Source organism: Elephantulus edwardii, unplaced genomic scaffold (assembly GCF_000299155.1).
Source record: "Elephantulus edwardii isolate Elephantulus edwardi_28Jun2011 unplaced genomic scaffold, EleEdw1.0 scaffold00030, whole genome shotgun sequence".
In the NCBI taxonomy this organism is placed as follows: domain Eukaryota; kingdom Metazoa; phylum Chordata; class Mammalia; order Macroscelidea; family Macroscelididae; genus Elephantulus; species Elephantulus edwardii.
This window is the reverse complement of record NW_006399780.1, coordinates 19878137-19904113: the sequence shown is the minus strand read 5'-3', so window position 1 is coordinate 19904113 and position 25977 is coordinate 19878137. Positions and strand designations below refer to the sequence as shown.

General features: G+C 49.1%; 1 protein-coding gene across 1 annotated transcript; it reads left to right on the top strand.

The window, feature by feature from the left end:
* Positions 1–48: 48 nt before the first annotated feature.
* Positions 49–23635, top strand: ITGA5 (integrin, alpha 5 (fibronectin receptor, alpha polypeptide)). Its single transcript, XM_006883929.1, has 30 exons — positions 49–343; positions 7495–7625; positions 10173–10285; positions 10386–10506; positions 10724–10785; positions 10878–10923; positions 11189–11314; positions 11540–11584; positions 11724–11767; positions 13903–13959; positions 14110–14162; positions 14379–14587; positions 14810–15001; positions 15262–15307; positions 15458–15559; positions 15988–16043; positions 16163–16317; positions 16579–16716; positions 16834–16901; positions 17463–17613; positions 17709–17801; positions 17923–18002; positions 18092–18172; positions 18262–18367; positions 18741–18893; positions 19765–19851; positions 19974–20087; positions 20963–21064; positions 21830–21952; positions 22560–23635. Exons 1-30 carry the CDS (start codon positions 111–113, stop codon positions 22641–22643), a joined length of 3171 nt encoding a protein of 1056 aa, XP_006883991.1. The 5' UTR covers positions 49–110; the 3' UTR covers positions 22644–23635.
* Positions 23636–25977: the final 2342 nt, after the last annotated feature.

The following is a 25977-nucleotide window of genomic DNA, read 5'->3' as shown; positions in this document are numbered from 1 at the left end:
GGCTCAGCCGGGAGTTTGGCAAACTCCTCCCCGCGTTGAGTCATTCGCCTCTGGGAGGTTTAGGAAGCGGCTCCGGGTCGGTGGCCCCAGGACAGGGAAGAGCGGGCGCTATGGGCAGCCGGACGCCAGGGTCCCCTCTCCACTCCGTGCAGCCGCGCTGGAGCCCCCGGCGCCGACCTACGCGGCCGCCGCTGCCGCTGCTGCTGCCGCTGTTGCTGCTGCTGCCGCCGCCGCCCCGGGTCGGGGGCTTCAATTTAGACGCGGAGGCCCCAGCGGTGCTCACCGGACCCCCGGGGTCCTTCTTCGGCTTCTCGGTGGAGTTTTACCGGCCGGGGGCGGACGGGTGAGTGCGGACGGCTGGCGACGTGTTACTGGGGAAGGACTGGAGAGTGGGGGCGCGGCTGGGGTCTGGAGGGGACCAGGGCTGGAGTTTGAGGGGCGGAGTTTGGAAGGACTAGGGCTGGAGTTGGGGGCCCACGCTGGAGCTTGGAGGAGATCTGACCGGCGTGGACGGGGCCCCGGAGTTTGAGAGCGATCGGTGGAGAGTCATGTGTGGGCTGGGGAGAGGACACGAAGCTTGGAAGCTGGAGAAGTCTGGGCTGGGGTCTTAGGGCCAAGGGACAGGAGAGCGTGTACACGGAGAGAGCAGAGGGTCTCCGCTCCGACCCGAGGGCTGCGGGGACGGGGGAGGGAGGAGGGCGCGGAGACCGGGAAGGGCTTTGAGGGGCCCTCTTAGAAGACCTCCGGAGCTAAGGGGGCCATTGTGCAGTGAGTGAGAACAGGTCGAATAAGAAGTGTACGTAATAAGGGGAGAGTCGGAGACTGAGGGGGTCGGAAGGTTAATTGGGGGCCAACTTCATCCTCCCCTCCCCCCTCAACTCAGGCTGGGGAAAGTCCTAGGACGGGGGACAGCAGCTCCCTCCCCTTCTCGGTTTCCTACTCCACCCCGCACCCCAAACTCTGTTCAGATGAGGGGGACTGGGAATTTGAGGAAGTATTGGGACCCTAGCACTGGGGTCTTTGGGGGTGGCTCAGCCAAGGGCGGGTGCTCGGATGTGTCGGAGTGGGGTGTGTGTGCGCGCATGAAGGGGGTGGGCGGTTTCCCTCTTCCTCTAGCTCTTGGGAGGAAGAGAAAAACTGATTTCCTGTAGCTTGTCGGCTGGAGCTGAACTGAGACCAGGACATCTGGGACTGAGGTCGGAAGCTGGGTAGACGCTGGCTCCCAGGCCCAAGAACCCAGAGAAAGAGCGGCGAGAACAGGACACGTAGGGACTGAAAATTCTTAAGAAAGAGATCATCCTTTTCAAATCTGTAGGGTGACAAGCAGACTCAGACCCTGAGTGTCTGGAAAACGGGGTACTCCCAGACTTTGAAAGGGAGCAAGCGCAGAGGCAACAGTAGAACCTCAGTGTTTGTTTAAATCGGAGAGGTGAAAATATTAGGGGGAAAGTGGGCCCACAGACCCCCAGGACAGATACCTGGTCATCCACAGTGACTGGAGCAGTCCTTTCCTAAATCTCTAAGCTTTGAGCTACCCACTGCTCCCTGCCACCCTTGCCCCAGGTGTCTCCTAGCTTGATAGGACTTCTGTCAGAGGTGAGCAGTTTCCACTCATTGGAATCCAGTTACCTAATCTGTACTTATTTTCTTTAATTTTAAGTAAAATAATTTAATCTCGATAATTCCATTGGTCCAGGCAAATTTTTTCTTTGTCTGGAGGCCTTGAGGATAGGGAAAAAAGAACGTTTAGGCCCCAGCTATTAGTTTTGGGCTATTCAAGGTCCCCATTCAACCTCCACCCTATCCCACTGGCTTCTTGCCTAAACCCCATTGCATCACCCTAGCCTGGAGCTTCTGCCAGGCCTGGCCTCCCCGAGAACCCCCTCAAACAATGAAGTCTCTTCCCTTGGATCAAGGTATTCCATTTTCTGGCTTTTAACCTTCTTCTCGCCTAACAAAAGTGTCATTTCTCTTTTAAAGCACTCATCTGAAGCATCTGGACTTTCAAATACACACTCCTGGCCCTTGGCCTGATCATATAGTCCTTAAAACCTGTTCTAAAACGGGATGCATCCCTTCTCCCTCCCCTTCTCATCAAGCCTCCCCAGAGAACCCAGGTGTTTCTCTTTACAATCCTCTCAGAGTAGGACTGAGAACATTCTGTCTCCTCTATGACTTGCCACCACAGCTGGGCCTTCAGCCCCCACCCCCTCTGGAATAAACACAGCCCCTCACCTGCAGCCACTGCTTTGAGAGGGCAGGCCAAAATGTTGCTTCTCTTGCATCTCATTGCTCTGATTGTGAGCACTGGAGCAGGATTAAGGGACAAAGCTGATTCCTAGAGAGGTCACCTGGCAGGGAAAGGGCAAAGCTTTAGGGACCTGAAGGCCTAAAAACAAATCCTGGACCCACTATTTACTGGGTTTTTGTTCTGAGCATTCAGTTAGACAATATATATGAGAAGCAACTAGTCCATAAAGGATCCTCAATATATGTGAGGCATGATTTTTATGGAGTAGCTGTTTTCTATTTCTGGGTCTTTTTCCTGGCCACTTGTGTTCTTTGTCTTAAGTTTTTCCATATTTCTTTCTTTGCTTTTAGTACTTGCTTGTAATAGTGATAGTAATATTCGTCCCTAACATTCCTTTTGTACTTGCATATCTGTTTTTCCACTTTTTTATTGCAAAACTCTGCATTAGGCATAGTATCATTACCTCATTTTACATATATATATATATTGCAAACTCTGGTGGTATAGTCTGTAGAAAGTTGTGCTGCTGACCCAAAGGTAGTGCTTCTCTGGAAGTTTTAATCCACCAGTGGCTTCAGTGGAGGAAGATGGACAGGCAGTCTCCTCCCGTGCAATTTACAGCCTCCAAAAAGTCACTGTAGGGTCAGCTGTGAATCCGTTCCGACTTGATAGCAGTGAGTTTGAAGGTTTTTTATTATACTAAGGCTTTAGGAATCATGCAAATTACTTTAGGGACTATTCAAGGGAACTGATTATTTGTGAGTTTAAAATCCTAGACCTGGAGAGAAGAAATTACCTGATCCAGGATATAAGCTGGAAGCATGGACCGTCCTTAACCCAGGTACTTATTCCCCACCTCTCACCATATGATCAAACAGAGGCAACTCTTGCCCCTCAATCAGCCAAGCACACCCCTTTGTGAATGCAGCAGGGCACCCAGAACCAGATGTCTTTTGATTTGTCCTGGGTTCTAATAGTACCTGGAGCCAGGCACTGGTCCACTTGGAGTTTCCCACCCCCGACCTTGTCAGGCCAACAGAGTCAAACAGTAACTGTGTATTGAACGAGGCCTTAGTTAATCAGAAGCCTGGCTGGGGAGATAGTGGAGAAGAGAAGAAAGGAGAGGACAGGATAAACTGGTAATGGAGAACACAGGCATAAGAATCAAGATTCTCAGCTTCTATTCTGGTATTTATGTTGGAAGGACCCTGAGTGACCTTGGAAATATTACCTAATCTTTCTGAGATTTCATTTTCTCCTCTTTAAAATAAGGGCATGAGCCTAGGTCAACAGTTTCACATTTTTTTTCCTTAAGCAGCCAAAATTTTTATGAAAGTTTGTTGTTGTTCAAATGATCAAAAAGATTCAGTGAAACAGAATACTTTGAAAAGCTGTATTTTAGGTCATCCTACATAAAATGGGTAAAAAAAGGTTGCTGAAAAGAAAATAGGAAGAGGCATTAGGACCATGCTAGGAGGTATTAAGCCACCTTTCCCTCTCTAGGTCAGTGCTGAGGCAGCTACAGAAAGTCCTAAAACGAGCAGGTGCTCTCTACTGCCTTCCACTGTGGTCACCTGGATCTCCAAGATCAACTCTAGACCCTGGGTTCTATGCCTTCAAATGAAGTAGGGCAGTTCTCTCTTCTCCTGTTTTTGAAAACTTTATCTTCCTAACTGTATTGGGTAAGGAATAATTCATTCCTTTTTCCCACTTTTTATTAACCAGAAACATCTAAAGCTGCCAATCAGAGCTTCTGACCAGCATGAGATAACAAGACTTCCACATAAGCTGGTATAATTACAGCCAAAAACAAATACACTTGAGGTTTTAGCTAGCCTGGGCCCCATTATCAGGTAAATGCATGATTTCCGTTAAGCTTTCTGAAATATTGAAAATAGCCTGAGGACCCTTTACTGTTACCTTCTTGGATCCCTGTGAGGGCCCACGTGGGAAGCAGAAACCAGAAGTGGAAGGATAAGGACAAGCTGTTTTACATAGTGTTCCTGACACAGAGACCTGGCTCAGCACCTTGGGGAGATCCCTGTTTATTGGACTGACCTGGGCAAGCTGGGTTGGATGGGTTACTTCCTTCTGAGGAACATGTGGTGATAGGTAGTCAGGGAAAAGGAGCCCTGGTGGCTCAGCAATTAAATGCTCAACCACTAACCAGAAAGTCAGTGGTTCTAACCCCCCAGCCACTTTAAGGAAGAAAGATAGGACTGTTGGCTTCTGGAAAGTTTACCATTTCAGAAACTCTATGGTAGACTATTCTGCTGTCCTGCAGAGTCACTATGCGCTGGATTCAACAACAGCAGTGGATTTGAGTTTTGTTGTTTTCTTTGGTGGTCAGGAGTGGGTCATGGTCTGGGCCTCTGTCTGTATGTCAGGTCTCCTGAACCTTCATTGCACAGTCTACAAGGAGGCCTTGTGGACTTTACAGACTCTGTCTCTCACCTTCCAGCTATGCCAAACTCTTAAGCTTCATCCTCAGGCTACGCTATAGGGGTTCTCAGACCTACCTAGCTCCTTCTGCAGAACAGGGATGTGTTGTTCACAAACTAGGAAGTGAAAGCACGATCCCAAAGCCCCAGCCCTGCACTATCAAGGACATAACATGTCAGAGTTCCAGAAGACTGAGAAAACCTGTGCAACTTCTTTATCCAGGGAAGCTGAAAAAGAAGCCCCATTCCACACCGAGCTAGTGCTTCTGGACCAGAAGTCCTGACTGTCTTTGGCTCCTTTCACTGCCTTCTGGTTCCACAACTATTCAGTCTAGTTCTGGTCAGTGATCCTTCCTACTTCCTAGAGTTTGAGGGTACCAGCCAGATTCTCTGGGGATGGTTCTAAGTTAGGGGGTACACAGTCTTTCTTCACCCAACCTGAGGCAAAGCAACTTCTCCTCCTCCCTTCCAGCCAAACTCACCTACTGAGACCTTGCCACTGGCCTGGTCATCTGGCCTTTGGAGTGGCCAGTTCCCACCCCCTAACTAGATGTAATGCCTGAGTGAGAGGGGTGGGGGAAACAAATGGAGAAGCCAGAGGCTGGAAACTGACAGGAAGCCACAGGCAGTAAACATTTCCTGTCCCCAGGGTAACAGGCTGGCACCCCACCCCTCTATCACTCCAGGAACTCTCCTGTTCTGCCCACCCCCACCTTTATTCCCTCTGAACTCTGCCTTCACTTTTCCCTGCCCTCTGAGCCTTTAAAAACCCCTGCCCCATTTCAGACCTCTGGTGGTATAGTTCATAGGGAGTTGCTCTCCTCACCCATAGGCTGAGCCTCTCTGGCAGTTCAAATCCACCAACGACTCCTTGGGAGAAAGTTGAACAGTCACCTCCCTTGGGATTTACAGCCTCAGAAACCCAATAGAGGGTCAGCTTTGAGTCCGTTTCAACTCAGCAACAATGAGTTTGAGCCCACTTCAGACACTGTGGACCTACGCTCTCAGGTATTTCCATGCAGTTCCTCTGCGGAATTGCCCACAGTGGATGGCACAGGACCAGGCAGCTTTTCATTCTGTTGTGCATGATGTCACCATGAGTCAGGCAACTCGAAAGCAACTATCAATAATAACAACATTCATCCTGCACCCTATTCCTCACAGCTCTTCCAGTCAATGGACCAAGTCCTCTTGAGACACTTGGAGATTTCAGAGCTTGTTCCACATCCCTGACTTAAGTCCACTGTCATAATGAGAGGTTAGGGAAGTATCCAACTTCCAGGGAGGGGTGGATACCAGGGACATTGAAAGATGAAAGAGGACAGAATCATTAGGGAAGGAGAATACCAGATCTAAGGTGGTGGTTGTTGATAGGTGCTGTCAAGTGGCTTGTGACTCATAGCGACCCCATGTACAGAGTATCTCTGAACCCTGTGCTATCCTGAGCCAACCTCACTGTCTCTGACACACCTACCCCCATTACCCCAGTTACTGAGTCAATCCATCTCATTGAGGGTCTTTCTCTCTTGAGCTGACCCTCCACCCTCCCAAGCATGATGTCCTCCTCTAAGGACTGCTCCCTCCTTGTAACATGCCCAAAGTATGTTAGATGGAGCTTCAGAATCCTTGTCTCCAAGAAGCAAGCTGGTTTCACCCTCTCTGGGATGAACTTATTTGTCCTCCTAGCAGTCCATGGTATATTCAGTACTCTTCTCCAGCAACACAGCTCAAAGGTATCAACTCTCCTCTCATTCCTGTAGTTATCTAAGGTAGAGCAGGGGGAAAAGATACAAAAACAGCCAAAAGAGCAAGCAGTCATAGGGACCCAGAAATTTAGATCCAGAGCCAGAGTTAGACACAGGTGCAAAGTAGAGACCAAGGCTGGTGAGACCATTGCCCAGTGACCAGGTCGAGTTGCCCAGGTTACCAGATGCAGTCCTCATGGGAGACTCCGAAGGGGAAAGCCAAGAAGATGAGAACTGTGGAGGCAACAGAGGCAAGGGGCCCCAGGATGGTAACAGGCAGATTGCCCTAGGACCTTAGCTATGACCATCCCATTACATAAGACCCCGTCAGATGCAACCTTTCCCCACATTCTCAGAAGGAACTGAAACACCTTATCTAGCTCTAGGACAGCAGTAGAGAAATCTGGATTCACACTTCCAGGGATGGTATATAAGAGAGTCTGAGACAAAGATCTAGCCAGGATGGAGAGGTCCAAACCATGGCTCTGGAGTGAGGGCAGGCCTAGGTACAGGGGAATAGCCTTTCTTCACCAATCCTCCAGCTCCTTTCTCCTCTCCTGCTGCTTGATTTCCAAGACTCACATTTTCCTCCTACACACCCCAGGGCTGGGCAGCTGGATGCCTGGGTCTTGGCTCAATGAAGAGCTTTGGCGTGGTATAAGCAAGAGCAGGCTAGGTGAGAAGACTCTGCAGCTCCCAGCGCTCAGTATCTAATCCAAGGAGGGACTTGGGGAGAGGAAGACACTAGGTCCAGACCCTCTGGCTCATATTCTCTTTCAGGAAGTTGACTCTAGTTTTCCCTCCCTTTAATCACAGGGGAAGATAGAGTAAAGAGAGTAGCTGAGAAGGGGAGGGGGGAATGTTAGTGACAGCGGCACATGGGGACCGCCTGACTCCAGCCTATGCCTCTGGCATCTGTGGCATCTTCTGAGATATAAATACAACCCAGGGGGCATCCACCCCACCCCTCAGCCAGCTCTGGCCCCATTACTGGGACCTGAATCCTTCTTGCATTGGGAGAGTTAGGTGCTGAACACCAATCCTTTTCCCTCCGCAGGGTCAGCGTCCTGGTGGGAGCGCCCAAGGCTAACACTAGCCAACCCGGAGTGCTGCAGGGTGGTGCTGTCTACCTCTGCCCCTGGGGCCTCAATGCCTCACAGTGCACCCCCATGGAATTTGACAGCAAAGGTAACCCAGCAGGTGGGGAGGGGGATTAGCGAGAGATGCATCAGACTGTAGTTTGGGGGCGAGGCTTGTGTGATGCTTGAAGCCAGAGGTGGAGCCTGTCCAGTTCCAGTGGCCACGTGCCCTTCTGAGCCTTCTGGTTTCTCCAGCTCTCCGTGGTCCTCACACCATGTTCCCAGTTCAGCCCAGCCCAAGGAGGGCAGGCATGATTCAGAAACATGTGGCTCTCATTTCCCCTGAATCACCCACAACTCAGGGCAGCAACAGAGACAAAGACAGGGAGAGTCACACAGATCATTCGACTCATTTAACTAAGCCCTGACTTAGTAATAGTACATGCTGGCACTGTGCTAGATGCTAGAGAGAATCTAAAAATGACTATGCCATCATTCTCAAGCAGCTCATGGTCTAGAGTAGATGCAAAATAGATGGTAGGAAGACAAAGACTGTCCTTGTGGTCTTGTTGGTGCTGTAGCGTTCACTACAACTGTAGCAACCCTATGAACAACAGAGAAAAGCCTCAGCCTCTCCTGTAGGAAGTTGCACTGCTAACCCAAAGGCCACACCCCTTTGCCATTCTAGTGGTAGCTCTAAGGTAGAAAGATAGGCAGTTTCCTCCTGTGTGTTTTATAGCCTCAGAAACCCAATGGAGAGTCAGCTCTGAGGCAGGGCCCACTCAGCGAGGCAAAGACTGTTGTTGTTGTTGTTGTTGTTGTTAGGTGTCATGGAGTCACAGTGCAACTCAGTGACCCTATGAACAACAGATCTGAACTCTGTCCTATCCTGTGCCATCCTCATCTCTGACACACTTGAGCCCATTGCTGCATTCACTGTACCAATCCATCTGGTTGAGGAGCTTCTTCTCTTTTACCAACCCTCCACCTTTCCAAGCATGATGTCCCTCTCCAAGGAATAGCCTTTTCTAGCAACATGCCCAAAGTATGTGAGCTGAAGCTTTATCATCTTTGCCTCCAAGGAGCATTCTGACTTCACTTTCTCTAAGATATGTCTGTTTGTTCTTATGGCATTCCTTGGGATATTCAGTACTCTTTTCTGACACCACAGCTCAAAGACATTAATGTTTCCTTCTGTCATCCTTATTCATTGTCTGGCTGTCAGATGCATAGCAAGTGATTGAAAAGACTAAACCAGGTGTATTGCCTGTTTCAAATTGATATAATTGCTTCTCAATAATTTGGATCATGAGACATATTATAGTTGGAAAGTCCTCTAAAAAGTATTGAAGAGGCAAAAGCTAGGGATAATAATAACAGCCAGCCCTTATCTAGCTATCACTCATCTGTCTGTTGTCTTGTGAGGCTTCACCTGTTGCTATAATACTAGAAGCTCTGCTGGACGTGATTTCAAACACCAGGGTCATATATAGTAGACAAGTGTCTAGACTAAGGCAGACTAGGAAGCATGACTGGCCACGCATTTGTGAAAAAGACCGTTGAAATCCGTATGAGTAGCTCTTGTCTGATATAGTTCCAGAAGATAAGCCCTTCAGGCTGGCCCAGCTGAGATTTTGAGGATGGCATAGATTTAGGCAAAATCTCCAGTGTGTACAGTCACTGTGAGTCAGAACGACTCAACAGCAACAACCCAGCATACACTGTTGTAAATATATTTACTCAGACACTATTATAAATATATATATATATATATATATATATCCTTATTTAATCCTTTCAGCCCTGTGAAGCTATTGGATAATAATTACCATGTTCTATATGTAAGGAAAAAGAAAAGTTAAATAACGTGTCAGTAATCACACAATTAGAAAATAGTAGAGCCAGGATATGAATTCAAGCAGTTTGGTTCCAAAGATAAAGGTCAGATATAGGAAAAATAGAGGAGAAATAGGGAGAGACATGAAAGATGGAAATATGGGATAGAGGTATAGTTTTAAAAGCCTGAACGACGGGGAGCTCTAGTGGCCTAGTGGCAAGAAGCTGCACTGCAATCCCAGAGACTCATGGTTCAAATCCACCAGATGCTCTGCCGGGAAAGGAGGGAAAATCTCCCCCTGTACCAGTCAGATCTGATCTGACGGTACACAGACAAAAGACGTGACGATCAGAAAAATAAAGAGAAGCTGTCATGTACAGGTCAGAGGTAGAACTTGGAAAGTAAAAGAGACATAAGGCACAGGAACCCCAAAAAAGGTCAAGAAGAGATGGAGCACGATGCTGTCAGAGACAGAGATAAGGACAGAGAAGTGTAGCCAGAGGACCACTCTCTTGGGAAATAGCTAATCACCAGCTCCCTCTTCACAACATGTTTGTTCCAGCTAGATGAGAGGACAAGGAAATCAGAAAGGAGCTCTAGAACTCCTAGGCTCTGTGTGTATGTGGTGAGTTGAGCTGTACAAAGCAAGCAATCCCCACTCCTCTCCAGTGAGTCATGGGGCTCAGGACTTGCAAGTGCTTTGACTCCCTAGGCTGAGTGTGGAAGCCCCTCCTGCAGAAGAGAGTGGGGGCTACTCTAGGGCTCAGCCGCCCATGTGGCCCAGAGCCCAGCATGGCTCTCCTTTCTCACTTGCCCCAGGCTCTCGGATCCTGGAGTCCTCTGTGTCCAGCCCAGAAGGAGAGGAGCCTGTGGAATACAAGTCCTTACAGTGGTTTGGGGCAACAGTTCGAGCCCATGGCTCTTCGGTCCTGGTGAGGAGCTGAGTGGGCTGAGGGGTCTGGTGACTCGGGGATGGGCAGTGGTTGTATGGGGCCAGATAACTCTGCAGCACATCCCCTGTGGAACCCCTAGGCCTGTGCCCCACTGTACAGTTGGCGCACTGAGAAGGAGCCGATGAGCGATCCCGTGGGTACCTGCTACCTCTCTACAGACAACTTTACCCGCATTCTGGAGTATGCTCCTTGCCGCTCAGGTAGGGAAAAGTGTGGGGCTGTACCCCAAGTCCACCATCTCTACTTGAGTGCCCTCATATGCTCAGGGCTGCCTCCCTCCACCAACCTCTACACTCACTGCCTTACCTAGAAAGGCCCTCTTTCTCCCTCCTCCTACTCCCCTCCATGTCCTCTTGCTTCTTTCCTTTGTGGACCCATCTGTGCAGGGCTCATCTTCACCAACTTCTTCCCTCACAGATTTCAGCTGGGCAGCAGGGCAGGGATACTGCCAAGGAGGTTTCAGTGCTGAGTTCACCAAGGTAAGAAAGACTCCTGAAAGGGAAGTGGCTGGTGGCAGTGGACACAGGGAGATAAGAACCAGAAGTCAAATTCACCTCCTCCCCTCCTACAGGCTGGGCGAGTAGTTCTGGGTGGACCAGGGAGCTATTTCTGGCAAGGTGAGTTCTCCCTGTGACATTTTTTAACTCCCTGTTTACAGTCTTCCATCCTCTCTTCCTGCCTGAAATCACCAGTCCTTCCTTCCTTCTGCTTTCTCAACCCCTAGCCTTTTTTCCCTTTTCTTTTCTTGAGATTTACATGTCCTGTTCCCTCAACCTTCACCCATTTCCTTCCTCAACCAGATTTCTGAAACCCTGTATATTCCCCCCCAACTCCCCGCCTTACCACCTCCCCCATCCATCCGTTTCTCATCCCTTTCTCCAGGCCAGATCCTGTCTGCCACCCAGGAGCAGATTGCAGACTCCTACTACCCTGAATACCTGATCAACCTGGTTCAGGGGCAGCTGCAGACTCGCCAGGCCAGTTCCATCTATGATGATAGCTACCTAGGTGAGCAAGCAAGTGGAGAAGGCCCAGCATCGGGGGGATCCTCAGTACTGGCCCCACATCCCCTCTTGCTGTTCTTCTCCCACTTGGACACACTGGCCCCTCTGCCCTGCTTCTCTTATGTAGGCTAATGAAGGCCCAGGAAGGGTTGAGAGGGGATTGGGAGATGGGCATGGCAGAGGGGTCCCTGAAGCAAGAATCCTAACATCTGTCTACTCTGCCCCCCAGGGTATTCTGTGGCAGTAGGGGAATTCAGTGGTGATGCTACAGAAGGTGAGTGTGCATCGGGCTTGAGCCAAGGGAACTGGAGGCTAGAGACTTCGAAAGAGGAGGCATGGGAACTGAGACGTCTGCCATGGTTCTCTGACTCCCCTTTCCCCACTCTTAGCCACACTTTCTCCTCCCTTTGCAGACTTTGTTGCTGGTGTGCCCAAAGGGAACCTCACCTATGGCTATGTAAGACCTAGCTTGAACCCCTGCTCCCTTCCCTGGCTAATCACAATCATGCATGGCTGTTTGTGATGAATCAGACATGGGTTCAAGTTCTGGGGGAATCATTCTATTAAGCAGGCATACCTCATTTTATTGTTTCCTAAATATTTCCTTTTTTTAACACATTGATGATTTGTGACAACTATGTTGACCAAGTCTGCTAGCACCGTTTTCTAATAGCATGTACTCGCTTTATGTCTGTGTCAAACTTTGGTAATTCAAAATTTTTTATACTATTATTGCATACTTAATAGACAATAGTATATAGAATATATTGTAAAAATAATATTATATGCACTGGGAAACAAAAATGTTTTGTGTATCTTACTTTACAAGGGTAGTCACTTTTTGGTGACGGTCTAGAACTGAACCCACAGTATCTCTGAGTTATGCCTGTACCCTGCTTTACTTCATGAAAGACCTTGCACTTGCTTAACCTCTCAGAGCTTCATTCTCCTCTGTATAATGGGATAATAATAGTTCTGACCTCACAAGGCTCTCATAAGACTGAACTGAGATAATGCATGTGAAAGTACTGAGTAAACTGTTAGGCAATCCACAACTAGTAGCTGTTATTATTAGACCATGACAAGTACTTTTGAAAGGATACAGATAAGAGTGCCATAGGAGTTCATTTAATTAACAACATTTATTAAGGCAAGGTAAGAGATAAGAAGATGAATAAGACCTCATACCTCATAAAGTGTTTCTAATAAAGTATGTAAGATAAGACACATGCATAATTATAATCTAATTGGAGCTACTATTTATGAGCCCTCAATGGGGCACTGCCTATTCATGGTTTCTATTCTTTACAGCAGGCTTATGGGGTACATATTATTGTTCATATTTTACATAGGCGAAAACTAAGGCTCTAAGAGACCAGTTAGGTAAATTAAGATCACCCAGTGAGATAATATCTGGATAAAGATTTAAAGGCAGGCCTGTTTTATTCCAAAGTCAACCCTTTTGCTATCCTATGGCAAATTACAGAACACGGAGAAGGGGATATCGCAGTTTAGGAGGAAGAATAACCTCCTTTCTAGGGTGAGATGGATCAGAAAAAGTTCTGTAAAGGATCAGCAAAGGCACTACAATACCAGAGGTGCATGGTTCAAATCCACCAGATGCTTTGCTGGAGAAGGAGGGACAATCTCCTTCTGTACCAGTCAGATCTGATTTGACGGTACACACACACAAAATAATAATAATTTTTAAAAGGATCAGCAAAAGTGGGAAGAAAGGACATTCCAGGCAAGCCTATCAAGAAAGGCAATGGGGGAAAAAAGAGAAGGGGGGAAAAGCCAATTCCACAGACTAATGGACTAATTGAGAATGAGAGGAATAAAATAAGACTGAACAGAAACAAGCTTGAGTCAGAGGCGCCAGAGCTGTGGAGGACCACCAGGAAGTTGAGCCTTTGTGCAGTGAGCAGCAAGTAGCCACCATGGGTCTCCAGACCTCAAGTAACCATGCTAGCTCCGCTCTAGACACATAGCTGCGGTGGGAAATGGATGGAAGGGAACCCCTCGACAGGAGGACTGGCTAGGAAGCTTCCCACCATCCTAGGGAGAGGGCTCCCACGAGAGTAATAGCGCTGGGTGGGGGTAAGAGCAGAGATTCTAGAGACTTTGGGAAGTGTAGGCCCGTTGCTAAGAGGTCCAGGGTAGACATGAGTGTGTGTGTATATGTGTGTACCAGAAGATGAGGAATGAATGACTTTTGAACATGCTGGGTTTGCGGCCGGCCCCTGAGTGCATTCATTCAGTAAGCTTTAAGTGTCTATGACTTACCAAGTCCTTCTCTACGCTGGTCAAAGGCTGAAACCAAGTCCCTGCCTGCATAGATCTTTCCGTTTAGTCAGTAGAGATGGGCAGTAGACTGATAAGTATGAGCTGTGGAAGTAGTAGAAAAATAGGCATTGTAGAGCTACCCAGTAGAGAGATGGAAATGGAAGGGCTAAACTCAGGAAGGAGTTAGAGATGAATGGTGTGTCTCCAAAGAATGCCTGCTCCAAGGTGCCCTGTACCCATTTGTCTTCTATTCATGGGATGGGCTGGAAAGTTGAAGACCAATGAGCCTGTCTTCTCATCCCCTAGGTCACCATCCTAAATGGCTCAGACATCCGATCCCTCTACAACTTCTCAGGGGAACAGGTGAGGACATGCTTCATTGTGGCCTTCTGACACCCAAACCCCAGCCTGATCCAGCACCCCCAGCCCAACCTCCCAGGGGGTCTCTGAACTCCCTTCACAATGCCATTTGCTCCAGTATCTTGACTCAGAGCTACCCATGTGTCTTCCCAGATGGCCTCCTACTTCGGCTACGCAGTGGCTGTCACAGACATAAATGGGGATGGGTGAGTAGTGTGAACAGGAAGGGCAGACCACATAACCTTCTCAGGAGGAAGTAGGGTAGACAATGTAAGAAGTAGTTTTCTCAGTGTTGCCAAAACCTCTCACTTAGGTAGGAGAGACCCTGAGGTCCAGTATGTCTGGGATTTTCGGGCACTATGACTGGGGGATTGGTGGCAAGGTGGGGTAACTGGACACCTATGTTTTGCACCTACCCCTAGGCTGGATGACCTGCTGGTTGGGGCACCCTTGCTCATGGAGAGGACAGCTGATGGGCGGGCCCAAGAGGTGGGCAGAGTTTATGTCTACCTGCAGCACCTAGATGGCATGGAATCCTCGCCCACCCTTACCCTCACCGGCCATGACGAGTTTGGCCGATTTGGCAGCTCCTTGACCCCCCTAGGGGACTTGGACCAGGATGGCTACAATGGTAAACATGGACTCTGGAAGCTATGGAAGAGTCAGGGGGTGAACCAAAGTGCGTTTTGTGGGGAGGGAGTGTGACTGTCACCTAAGACCTCCCGATGACTTTAATCTCAATATCTGGGTATTTGGGATTGAAATATGTGGGAAGCAGAGTACTAAGGTCTGATGGTAGAGATTTGGACCCCTGGATTCGTGGACTTCTGATTGCTGTGTGTGTGTCTTGCAGATGTGGCCATTGGTGTCCCTTTTGGTGGGGAGACGCAGCAAGGAGTGGTGTTTATATTCCCTGGGGGGCCAGAGGGGCTGGGCTCTAAGCCCTCCCAGGTTCTGCTGCCCCTATGGGCAGCTGGCCACACCCCAGACTTCTTTGGCTCTGCCCTCCGAGGAGGTCGAGACCTTGATGGCAACGGATATCCTGGTGAGTTGTGCCTGTGCCTAGGATTCCTTTCACCTTAGATTCCCTGGTCACAGATGCCTGCACCCCACCCCCTCGGCACCTTTTCCAGCCCTTCAAACTGGGTGCAGGTCTTAGACTAGGACCACCAGGTGGCACTATTGCCTTCCTGCAATCCCCTTAAGCAATGGAACTAGGTCAGAAACATTAGAAAGGGTTTAGTTAGGAAGGAAGGATCCTAACGTAGGGGTTGGTGTCGGGGATGATTTCTTGACTTTTTGCAGATCTGATTGTTGGGGCCTTTGGTGTGGACAAGGCTGTAGTATACAGGTATGAACTCAGGGGCCGCCCGGGGCAACTGGGGGATTTCTCAAGAGCGCTGAAGTCGGGAAGCAGTACAGAGGCTCCTGAAGTGCTGGGTTCCTGTGTCCAGGTTACAGGGGGTCTTACATCTGTCTGTGTGACATCTACACATCACAGGGGCCGCCCCATCGTGTCTGCCAGTGCCTCTCTCAACATCTTCCCTGCCATGTTCAACCCAGAGGAGCGCAGCTGTAGCTTGGAGGGAAACCCTGTGTCCTGGTGAGCTTACATTCAAGAAATCACAGAGACCTGAGTCTGAGAGCAGTGGGGGACCACATCTGTCTGTAAAAAGGGGCGGGGGGGGCCCACACTGCAAATCTGGAGGCATTCAGTCCAAATCCATCAGCTGCTCCATGGGATAAAGATCGGCAGTCTCCTGTGTGATTAACTGCCTTTGGAAACCCACCAGAGGGTCTGCTATGGGTCCGTTCCGCCGCAGCAACATACTACAGCAACAATGGGGATGTTGTGGCTTGGGTGTAGCCGGGAAGTAGGTGGAAGACAGGAAGGATCCCTGAGGTGCTGGGGCTTGAACGCTAGGTTCCTCTGTCCAGGGCAGCCCAGGCTGGATGTCGCTGGGAAGGAGGTGGATGATAGAGTACCCGTTTCAGTTGGGCTCACCAGCTTTCCTCTTGGTCTCTCTGCAGCATCAACCTCAGCTTCTGCCTCAACGCTTCTGGAAAACATGTCCCTGACTCCATTGGTGAGGGAAACTGCTTTGGTCTGTCAGGCACTGGGACTGGGCTAGGGGCCTGGGTACTTCCTTCCCTTCTCTCTGGATGGATGAGGAGGGAGAGCATCCTGACAGGCCTCCCCCTGCAGGCTTCACCGTGGAGCTCCAGTTGGACTGGCAGAAGCAGAAGGGAGGAGTGAGGCGGGCCCTGTTCCTGGCCTCCCAACAGGCCACACTGACCCAGACTCTGCTCATCCAGAATGGGGCTCGAGAGGACTGCAGAGAAATGAAAATCTACCTCCGGGTATGGCCCTGGTCACAGTAGGCTGAGAACTGGCCAGGGAGGGTGACCACCCCCCAAGCAAGGGCTGGGGTCTCTGATGGGCCTGAGGAAGGGTGCCCTCTGTAAGGAGAGCTGGGAGCAGGGCGCCAAAACAAACAGAATGGTCAAATTTGGATTTGGCTTCTTTCGGACCTGTATGGACAGAGGGAGGAGCAAGAGACTTGGGCCAGGCCACCAAGTCCTCAGAGTCCCCTGACTATGCATCCTCTCCCCTGGCCCCAGAATGAGTCCGAATTTCGAGACAAACTCTCCCCAATTCACATCGCCCTCACCTTCTCCCTGGACCCCCAAGCCCCTGTGGACAGCCACGGCCTCCAACCTGTCCTACATTACCAGAGCAAGAACCGGATAGAGGACAAGGTAAGGACAGGGATGAAAGGAGGAACCCAGAAGGAAAGAGGTGATGCCGTGGAGAGGGGAACCTACAGCCAAAGACGGGGATCCAAGTTCCCCACTCAAGACTGCCCCATTCCCCAGGCTCAGATCTTACTGGACTGTGGAGAGGACAACATCTGTGTGCCCGACCTACAGCTGGAAGTATTTGGGTGAGTGGGGGCTGACATTACACCAGAAGTTCTGTGTGCTTAGGTCTCGTAGCAGGACAGGCAGGACCTGGAAGCAGGAAAAGTATAGGCACAACCACACAAGCTGCACTGAGAGTGACTAGCTGTGTGGTCTTGGGAATTACTGAAATTCTTTGTGCTTCTGTTTCTTCACTTGTGTAGTGGGAATAATAGCTTCTGTTTCCCTGAGACATAAAGCATCTAGTTTACTGCCTGCCAAACAGTTGAAACTCAGTAAATGGTGTCTAATATTACTATGAGCTTATGCCGGTGTCTAGTGGGTAAAGAGATGCACTGCCAGTACAAAGGCAAGCAGTTCAAATTCACCTGCTGATCTGCAGAAGAAAGAGAGGCAATCTCTTCCCATCTATTTACTGACTCTCAAAACCCCCGGAGTGTCAGCTACGAATCATTGCAACTTGATGGCATGCAGCAGCAACATTATTACTGTATTGTCACCATGATTCCAGCACATTGTCCTAGTTTGGAGATTAATTCTTCAGAGTCCCTTATGCCATGTGACCTCTGAACCATCCCCTCTAGGGAGCAGAACCACGTTTACCTGGGTGACAAGAATGCCCTGAACCTAACTTTCCACGCCCAAAACGTGGGTGAGGGCGGCGCTTATGAGGCCGAGCTTCGGGTCACGGCCCCTCCAGAGGCAGAGTACTCCGGACTCGTCAGACACCCAGGGGTGAGAGAGGGCTCTCTGGTTGGGTTTGGAAAAGCTGCAGGAGACTTACCAGAGGAAAAATATCCAAGTCTTAACTGCACCCTCCCCACCTCCAGAACTTTTCCAGCCTGAGCTGCGACTACTCTGCTGTGAACCAGAGCCGCCTGCTGGTGTGTGATCTGGGCAACCCCATGAAGGCAGGAGCCAGTGTAAGTGTGGGAGAGATGGCCTGAGACTGACCAGGGAAGACTGGACTAGGAAAGGTGGGTTGTAAGTGAGGAGAAGCAGGCACCCAATCTAATAATCCCACTCTTTTCCCCCATCCTGCAGCTCTGGGGTGGCCTCCGGTTCACAGTCCCTCATCTCCGGGACATGAAGAAAACCATCCAGTTTGACTTCCAGATCCTCAGGTAGGGAGTGAGTGGGGCAGCTATGCAGGGGGCAGGCCAGGCGGTGGCTGAGCCTCCAGCACCACTCAGTTCTCACCTCCATTTCACAGCAAGAATCTCAACAACTCCCATAGCGACGTAGTCTCCTTCCGGCTGTCTGTGGAGGCTCAGGCCCAGGTGTCCCTGAATGGGTCAGTATCAGGCCTTTATGGGGCCTATTTAGGAGGGAAGAAAACACATGAGTCCCTTGCATTCTCTTCTCAATCACCTTCCTCCTTAGTGTCTCCAAGCCAGAGGCCGTGCTCTTCCCAGTCGGTGACTGGCATCCCCGAGAGCAACCTCAGGAGGAGGGACACGTGGGTCCTGCAGTTCACCATGTCTACGAGGTGAGGAGGGAAAGAAGCAGAGAAGACTGGGTTCTGGGCAGATGGGAGGATGTGGAGCAGAGAATAAGAAGGAGGAGCTAGTATGAGTGACAGATGACTGGGCCCATAGGGAAGGGAGAGAAGCCCAGGAAGGAGGGCTAATGGGTGATAAGGAAAGGCACAGGGGAGGGACAGTGTGGGAATAGTAGGTGGAGTTGGGAAGGAAAGACAGAGGCTCTGCTCAGGAGGGCTAGCTGGAGAGTAATATTCTGCCTTCAATTCCCTGATTCCCCCTCCTCACTCCTCCCTCACACCAGCAGGGTGCAGTGACTCAGGATATCAACGGGGCAAGACCACCTTCCCTCCTCCTGATGGTGTGCTCTCTCCTCCCTAGCTCATCAACCTAGGCCCCAGCTCCATCAGCCGGGGCATCCTGGAGCTCAGCTGCCCCCAGGCCCTGGAAGGCCAACAGCTGCTCTACGTGACCAGGGTTACAGGACTCAGCAACTGCACCACTAGTCACCCCCTCAACTCACACAGCCTGGAGGTGAGGGGCCTGGAGACTGGTATAACTGGGAGAGCCTGGAAGTAGAGGTTTGGAAAAAGGCTCTTGATGCCTGGAAGAGCCAATGAGGATGTGTCATAGCGAGGACTGAGGCCACAGAAAGGTCAGAAGACCCACAGCTTCCTCAGGGTTCTGGAAAGGAAGAAGCCTCTTTTTATCTAGTGTAATTCTGTCTTTTTGCCTGGAATTGCCATCTTTTATTTCTTATCCCAGGATATTTTTGGGGTCTAGTTCCATGCCCCCTCCTCTGAAGAGCCTTCTTCAGGCCTGTCCCTTAGGACTACAGTGCCTGGGGTTTTTTATGTTTATGTATTTATTAATAGTGTTTTGTTAAATGAGTGTCTATGCTGAGCACTTCCATAAGCTCAGGGACTATCTCACTGAATAAAACCAGCAACATATTTACTCTCATGGAAGGAAGGACTTAGATAATATAAAATTATAGAAACTAACTGGCAGTGAAAAGTGATGAATGTGCAGTGCTGTTGAAGGACTGGGGCCAGGCCTGTGTGAGGTGAGTGACCAAGGAAATCCTCTTGTGAAAGTAAAGCTGAACTGAAGCCTGAAAGACAAGGATAAACTTACCTGTAAAACCAGTGCAAAGGCCCTGGGGCAGGAATAAGGGCTTATTAATTTCTTCATCTCGATGTTCTCTCTCCATGTTAACTCCAGGGACCATGTTTTATTCATTTCCATATTTCAGTGCTCAACTAAGTGTCTTGCACATAGGAGGTGATGGGCCATACGAACCAATGAAGAGATGGAGAAAAAAAAAGGTTGAAGGTGCAGGCTAATATGGATAGAAGCTGTAAGAGCTAGGAGAGGGAGTCCACCCAACCCTTTTCTCTTGCAGCTGGATCCTGAGGGTTCCCAGCACCACCACCTGCAAAGAAGGGAGGCCCCAGGCCGGAGCCCTGCCTCCTTGGGGCCTCAGATCCTGGTAAGTTGTGTTAGGAATGAGGTCTGTGCCCGCCCAGGCTTTGAGAATACATTCTCAGACTCCACCAAAAGGCGGAATCTCAAGTACAAGATTCCACTTTCTCCCCACCTTTCTCTTCCCAGAAATGCCCAGAGGCTGAGTGTTTCAAGCTGCGCTGTGAGCTAGGCCCACTGCATCGGCAAGAAAGTCGAAGTCTGCAACTTCATTTCCGAGTCTGGGCAAAGACCTTCCTACAGGTGAGGTCGCCTCACCTCAGCCCTGACACCTGACCTTTGGCCCTGACTAGGCTGGCTTTCTCCTTTCACCATTGCTCTAGGTACTTTAGTGAATTGGCCCTCTGCATTCTAGTGTCCTTCTCTCACACTCTGTCTCAACTGGGTTATGTGGTCCTCGCGCCATCTCGTGGTCACACTGGAGACTACAGTTTCTTGTTCCATTCTTTTTTTTTTTCCATTTAAAAAAGGGGATAGCAACCCAAGAATGATAGAAATTCACAGGGAAGAATCAAGCAGACATAAGAATAGCAAAAGCACCTCTTTATTAATGAATACTATGGGCCATCCAGAAATTTTCCTGGATGGTTAACCCACATTAATAATTGAAAGAAAATCTTGAAAATGCATTTATCTAACTATGCATTATATAAGAGAAATCTGATGGCCTAGTGGTAAAAAAATGCTGCAGTCCCAAAGCCATGTGGTTCAAATCCACCAGCTGCTCTGAAGAAGGATGGACAGTCTCCTCCTGTTTAATTAACTGCCTCTGAAAACCCACTGGAGGATTAGCTATGGGTTGGTTCCAACTCAGTGGTACACAACAACAACAATGGCCTAGTGGGTAGAGAGTTGCGCTGTCAACCCAAAGATGGGTGATTTGAATACACCAGCTGCTCTGCAGGAGAAAGATGGGCTGCTCCTCCATACAAAAAGGGACTATAAATTAAATAATTGTGTTATAATTATTCAACTACATGTTTATTATCCCATATCAGGTATATAGATTCAGAAGAGAGTGAATCCAAAATAGGGCCAGCAAAAGCAGACCATGGGGAACCCCATGTACCCTAGACTCCAAGAGGGAGTGTGCTGACTGTCTTGTCCCCCACTCACAGCGGGAACACCAGCCATTTAGCCTGCAGTGTGAAGCCGTGTATGAAGCCCTGAAGATGCCCTACCGGATCCTGCCACAGCAGCTACCTCGAAAGGAACTTCAGGTGAGTCCTGGCTCAGAGTTACTGGGCTCAGAGCTCTGGACTTGGCACAAGGGCGGGGACACAGATGGGGCGAGCTTGATGTCTTAACAAGTATTTACTGAGCATCTGCTATGTGCCTGGCACTGTGCTTGGTGCTAGAGACACAGTGGTAAGCAAGACCTACACTGTGTCTTCTATCCTGGAGGTCACAGTCTAATAATGAGCACTGACAGCAGTGTGACAAAGTGCCACTGTGTTTATAGGGACGCATCATAAGGGAACCTGAACTCAATTCTCCAAGGGCGGGGAATGCTTCCTGGAAGAAGGGATGTTAATGTAAGACCTTAAAATAAATAGGAACTAACCAGGCTAACTGGAGCTCCATTGGCCAAGTGATGAGAAACTGTGCTGCCGACTAAAAGGCACACGGTTCAGATCTACCAGCTGCTCCACAGGAAAAATGGACAGTCTCCTTCTATGTGATTTACTGCCTCTGAAAACCTTCTGGGAGGTCAGCTATGAGTTGGTGGTATTCAACAACAATCAGGCTATCAGTTAGGAAGAGAATAGCATGTTACGGCCCAAAAGTAAGAGATCATATTGCACGTTTTAGGAACGGAAATTTTTTTTTTTTTTTAGGAACTGAAATTTTTAAATTCAAAATTCTGTTAGCCAAAAATGGAAGGTTGAGGGAAGAGGGTCTAGATCCAGTGGTAAATAGAGGCAAAGTATAAAGTGGGAAGAACTTCTGGGTTTTCAGAGATCTCACCTCAACTTGCTCCCTAGGTGGCCACAGCCGTGCAGTGGACGAAGGCAGAGGGCAGCCATGGTGTCCCACTGTGGATCATTATCCTAGCCATTCTCATTGGCCTCCTGCTCCTAGGTCTGCTCATCTACATCCTCTACAAGGTTAGCTATATTCTGCCCTTGACTTGGACATCAGCATAGCCCCACATGTCCACCCACAGACTATCTAGTCACATGGTTCAACTCTGCTCTGGAACGTGCATCCTGTCAGACCCTGCCTATAACAGCCCACACTTCAGTCTGTATTCCTTATCTTAGAGTCTCTTGCCTCAAGCTGGTAAGTTTTTCATACTTCCAAAAACAATATAACTTACCAAGGGCAAATATTTGGCTTATTACTGTCACTTCCCTCCCATAACAACCATTACTAGTTAGAAATAGCTTCAGATTCTGGCACTTGAATTCAAATCTATTTGCCTTTCCCAGCTTAATTGGGGGCATTTTTATGACACTAGGAAAAGACCTCCCCCTGTCCCATAAAACCCCTTAGCTCTAGGCCTTCTGGGCCATTGGTTGGGCCTGCAGTGGGGTCATCTTGGCAGCCTGAATTCAAAGGCCAATTATTTAGGATAGGTAGACAGAGACACTAGAGCTCTTCTCAATCTCTCTTGAGATAAAAGCAAACTAGAAATGGGAAGCAGGGTATCTAAACTCTTTTTCTTTCTTTTTTTTTTAAAAAAAAAACAACTCTTTTTCTTCTCTGAATTAGCTTGGATTCTTCAAACGCTCTCTCCCATATGGCACCGCCATGGAAAAAGCTCAGCTCAAGCCTCCAGCCACCTCTGATGCCTGATCCCAGACTCCCAAACCTGAAGGCCCAGTCCTCCCCACACCCCAGTCTGCTGACAGAGAGGGGGTTGGGCACTTCTGAAGGTGCTGAGGGCCAGGGAGAAGCTTCTCTCCCTGGCCCAGAGACATACTTGAAGGGCCAGAGCCAGGGGGCAAGGAACTGGGGACCGCCCCCAGTGCACTGTGAAGGACCCTCGTTTACACATGCCCTCCTCACAGATGAGGGAACTCGGATCCAGGGAAAGCGGTCTCAGCCTCCCTGCAGTCTTTGCATTTTGGAAAGTTCTCTGAAAACAACTTGGAACCATAGCCAGGGAACTCATTCTCAGTTCTCTGGGCTTGACCTGCCACCAAGACTTCCTGTCTAGCCCCAACCTGCAAAGATCTGCCATTGGCCTTGACAGAGACTCAGAGGAAGCTCCAGCCAAGAACCTGGAACCTGGGGAGTAAACCCTGGCAGCTCTGGAGAGTCCCCATCCTGGTGGGCTAACAAGGAACTCTAACCATGAATGGTGCCCCAGGGCCAGCTCAGGGCAGATCCCAAACAAGGACTGATGGTGGCCCAGAACCCAGTTCCAGGAGGAACTAGAACTCAGATGGCATCAGATCTAACCTGTGGCCTACCGCTGATCCAGGACCCTGACCCAGACTGCTGGGAACCTAATAAGGCAGAGATCTAAGACTGCATTTGGACCTGGAGGCTCAGTCTAACCCTGATTCAGGAGAATCAGAAATTGCCCAGGACCCTGAAGGAGCCATGATGGCAACAGATCTTGAACCTCATACTGGCCAGACACAGGCCCTCCCAGTTCCCCTCAAGAAAAGGGAGCTTACTGTCCTGGGCTCAAAGAATTTGGGTTCTGCCCACCAGCTGCACTGACACTGCCCCTTCCTTCCCTGCCAACCTTCCCCTCACCTTGGCTCCAGGACTCCTGGGACTTATTTAAGCTCTGTTGCAAGTGCAATAAACCCAGCCTGGGGTTCCCAATGATCAGAGATGGAATCTGCTGTCTTTATACCCCACTCTTTCCAAATCCAGGCTGGTGTCAGATGGCTTGATGGGAAGGAGAGGCCTGTGTTGCTCACAGGTTCTTTCCACTAGGAGCCAGGAGCGTGAACCTCAAAAACTAAGGAGGAGTGATGGGAAAAGATAAGGAAGATTTGTGCCCTCTGCCTATCACCCACTCCTTACCAGGTCTAGTCCAACACTCCCAAGGGCAAGGAGATAGAAATCTGTTCTCAGGATTCTCAGATCAGAGAAGAAAGGGCCCAGGTTGGAGTCATCTGGGCTTTTCTGAATCAGAATCATTTAGGAGGAAGCTGGTGATGACCCATGAAATTAGTTGCCAGAAAAAGCTGCAGAACTACTATGTTTTCAGGTATAAGGTGCACGTAGAAATAACGTGCTGTAGCACCTATAACACAGACAGTGCACATAGGAAGCTAGCACATATTTTGTTTTGCAAAATATGTATAATGGGCACAATTATCCCATGGTAAATTAGGGACAAGAAAGCCAATTAGGCTTTTGTTTTAATGCTATCATCAATAATACTCTAAAGTGGTTACTATTAACTCTAGTTTCACAAGGAGAAACTGAGTTCCAGAAAGGATGGGTACATAGCATTCCCAAGATCACAGTAAGTGACAGCAAAACTTAGCCGTGCCTGACTCTGAAAGGCCTCATCCCTAACATGTCACAGGGTTCGATGCAAAGTGGGGTAGCCCTTTCAGTTCTGTGTTCCTGATGCCCATCTAAGAGCACCTCTAAAGGAAGCACACTGTTGTTAGGTGCTGTTAAACAGACTGACGCAAAGCGACCTTATGTACAATGGAACACAGCTCTGTGCCATCCCCATCAGATGTGGTGCCCATTGTGGTTTGGGTTTTTTTTTTAAGTTTTTTTTTTTTGTTTTTTAAATTTTGTGTGAGTGTACCGTCAAATCAGATCTGACTGGTACAGGAGAAGATTGTCCCTCCTTCCCCAGCAGAGCATCTGGCGGATTCGAACCGTGCGCCTCTGGGATTGTAGTTGCAGCTCCTTGCCACTAGGCCACCAGAGCTCCCTTGTGGTGTCCATTGTTGTAGCCATAGTGTCAATCCATGTCTTTTAGGATCTCCCTCTCCCACTGACCTTTACCAAGTAAAATGCTTTTCTCCAGGGACTGGTCTCCTGAAAATGTGTCCAAAAGTATCCGAGACCAAGTCTCAATATCTTCCCTTCGAAGGGAGCATACCCACTGCCCTCAAGTTGATTCCAGCTCCTGGTAGCCTCCCATTGATGCTTTTCCAAGGCACTAGATCTTTACAGGAGCAGACTGCCCATCTTGCTCCCACAGAGTAGCTGCAAGATTTGAACCACTGACCTTTAGTTAGAAGCCTTACATGTTATACAATATGCCACCGAGTTAGTTCCAACTTATGGTGATGTGTCTGGTTTCTGAGCCTGTAAATCATAATGGGAGGAGACTGCCCATCTCTCTCCCATCGAGCTCCTGGTGAGTTTTAACTGCCAGAAAGTACAGCTTTTAGGGAGCACTCGTGGCCTAGTGGCAAGAAGCTGCACTACAATCCCAGAAGTATGTGGTTTGAATCCACCAGATGCTGTGCTGGAGAAGGAGGTATAATCTCCTCCTGTACCTGTCAGGTCCAGTTTGACGGTACACACACACACACACACAAATAAAAATTAAAAACAGCTTTTGGGTTAACAGCACAATCAACTAGTAACTGTGTCACGAAAGCCGAACTTCTGTTGAGTATCGCATGGAGATTGTCCATCTTTTTCCCACAGTGTGGATTCACACTGCCAGAAGTGTTACCTTTGAGTTAACAGTGTAATTCCCTACAGACTAAGCCACCAAAGCTTCCTAAAGGAAGCATTATTATTGTTAGGTGCCAAAGAGTACTGGACTCAACAGCAATTCAGTGAACAACAGATCTGAACTCTGTCCTATCCTGTGCCACCTTCACAATCTCCAGTACCCTCAAGCCTAATGCTGCAGTCAGTGTGTCTATCCACCTGGCTGAAGGTCTTCATTTCCTTTGCCAACCCTCCACCTACCCATGCATCATAAAAGGGTGTTGAAATTATAAATGGTGGCTGGCGGCAGTTGTCCTCCTCAAGCTTTATCAAAATTCAGCCACAAGAGGGCAGTATAGTCACAAATTTATTGGCCTTTTGGGAACTAGGTTATGAGGTTCACCTCACCCTTGTTCCTGATCACCAGAGCTATTATTTCTTTTCTTGCTTTTATTCTTTTTAACTCAAGATGTCACATTATATTACCTTCATCACCTGAACAAGACTTCACACACTGTGACTTAATAAGTACCTC

Coding starts and splice junctions, on each gene's coding strand:
- ITGA5 (XM_006883929.1), top strand. CDS start 111: ATGGGCAGCCGGACGCCAGGGTCCCCTCTCCACTCCGTGCAGCCGCGC. Junction 16,044..16,162: donor ACATGTCCCTGACTCCATTG/GTGAGGGAAACT, acceptor CTCCCCCTGCAG/GCTTCACCGTGGAGCTCCAG. Junction 18,894..19,764: donor TCAACTCACACAGCCTGGAG/GTGAGGGGCCTG, acceptor TTTCTCTTGCAG/CTGGATCCTGAGGGTTCCCA.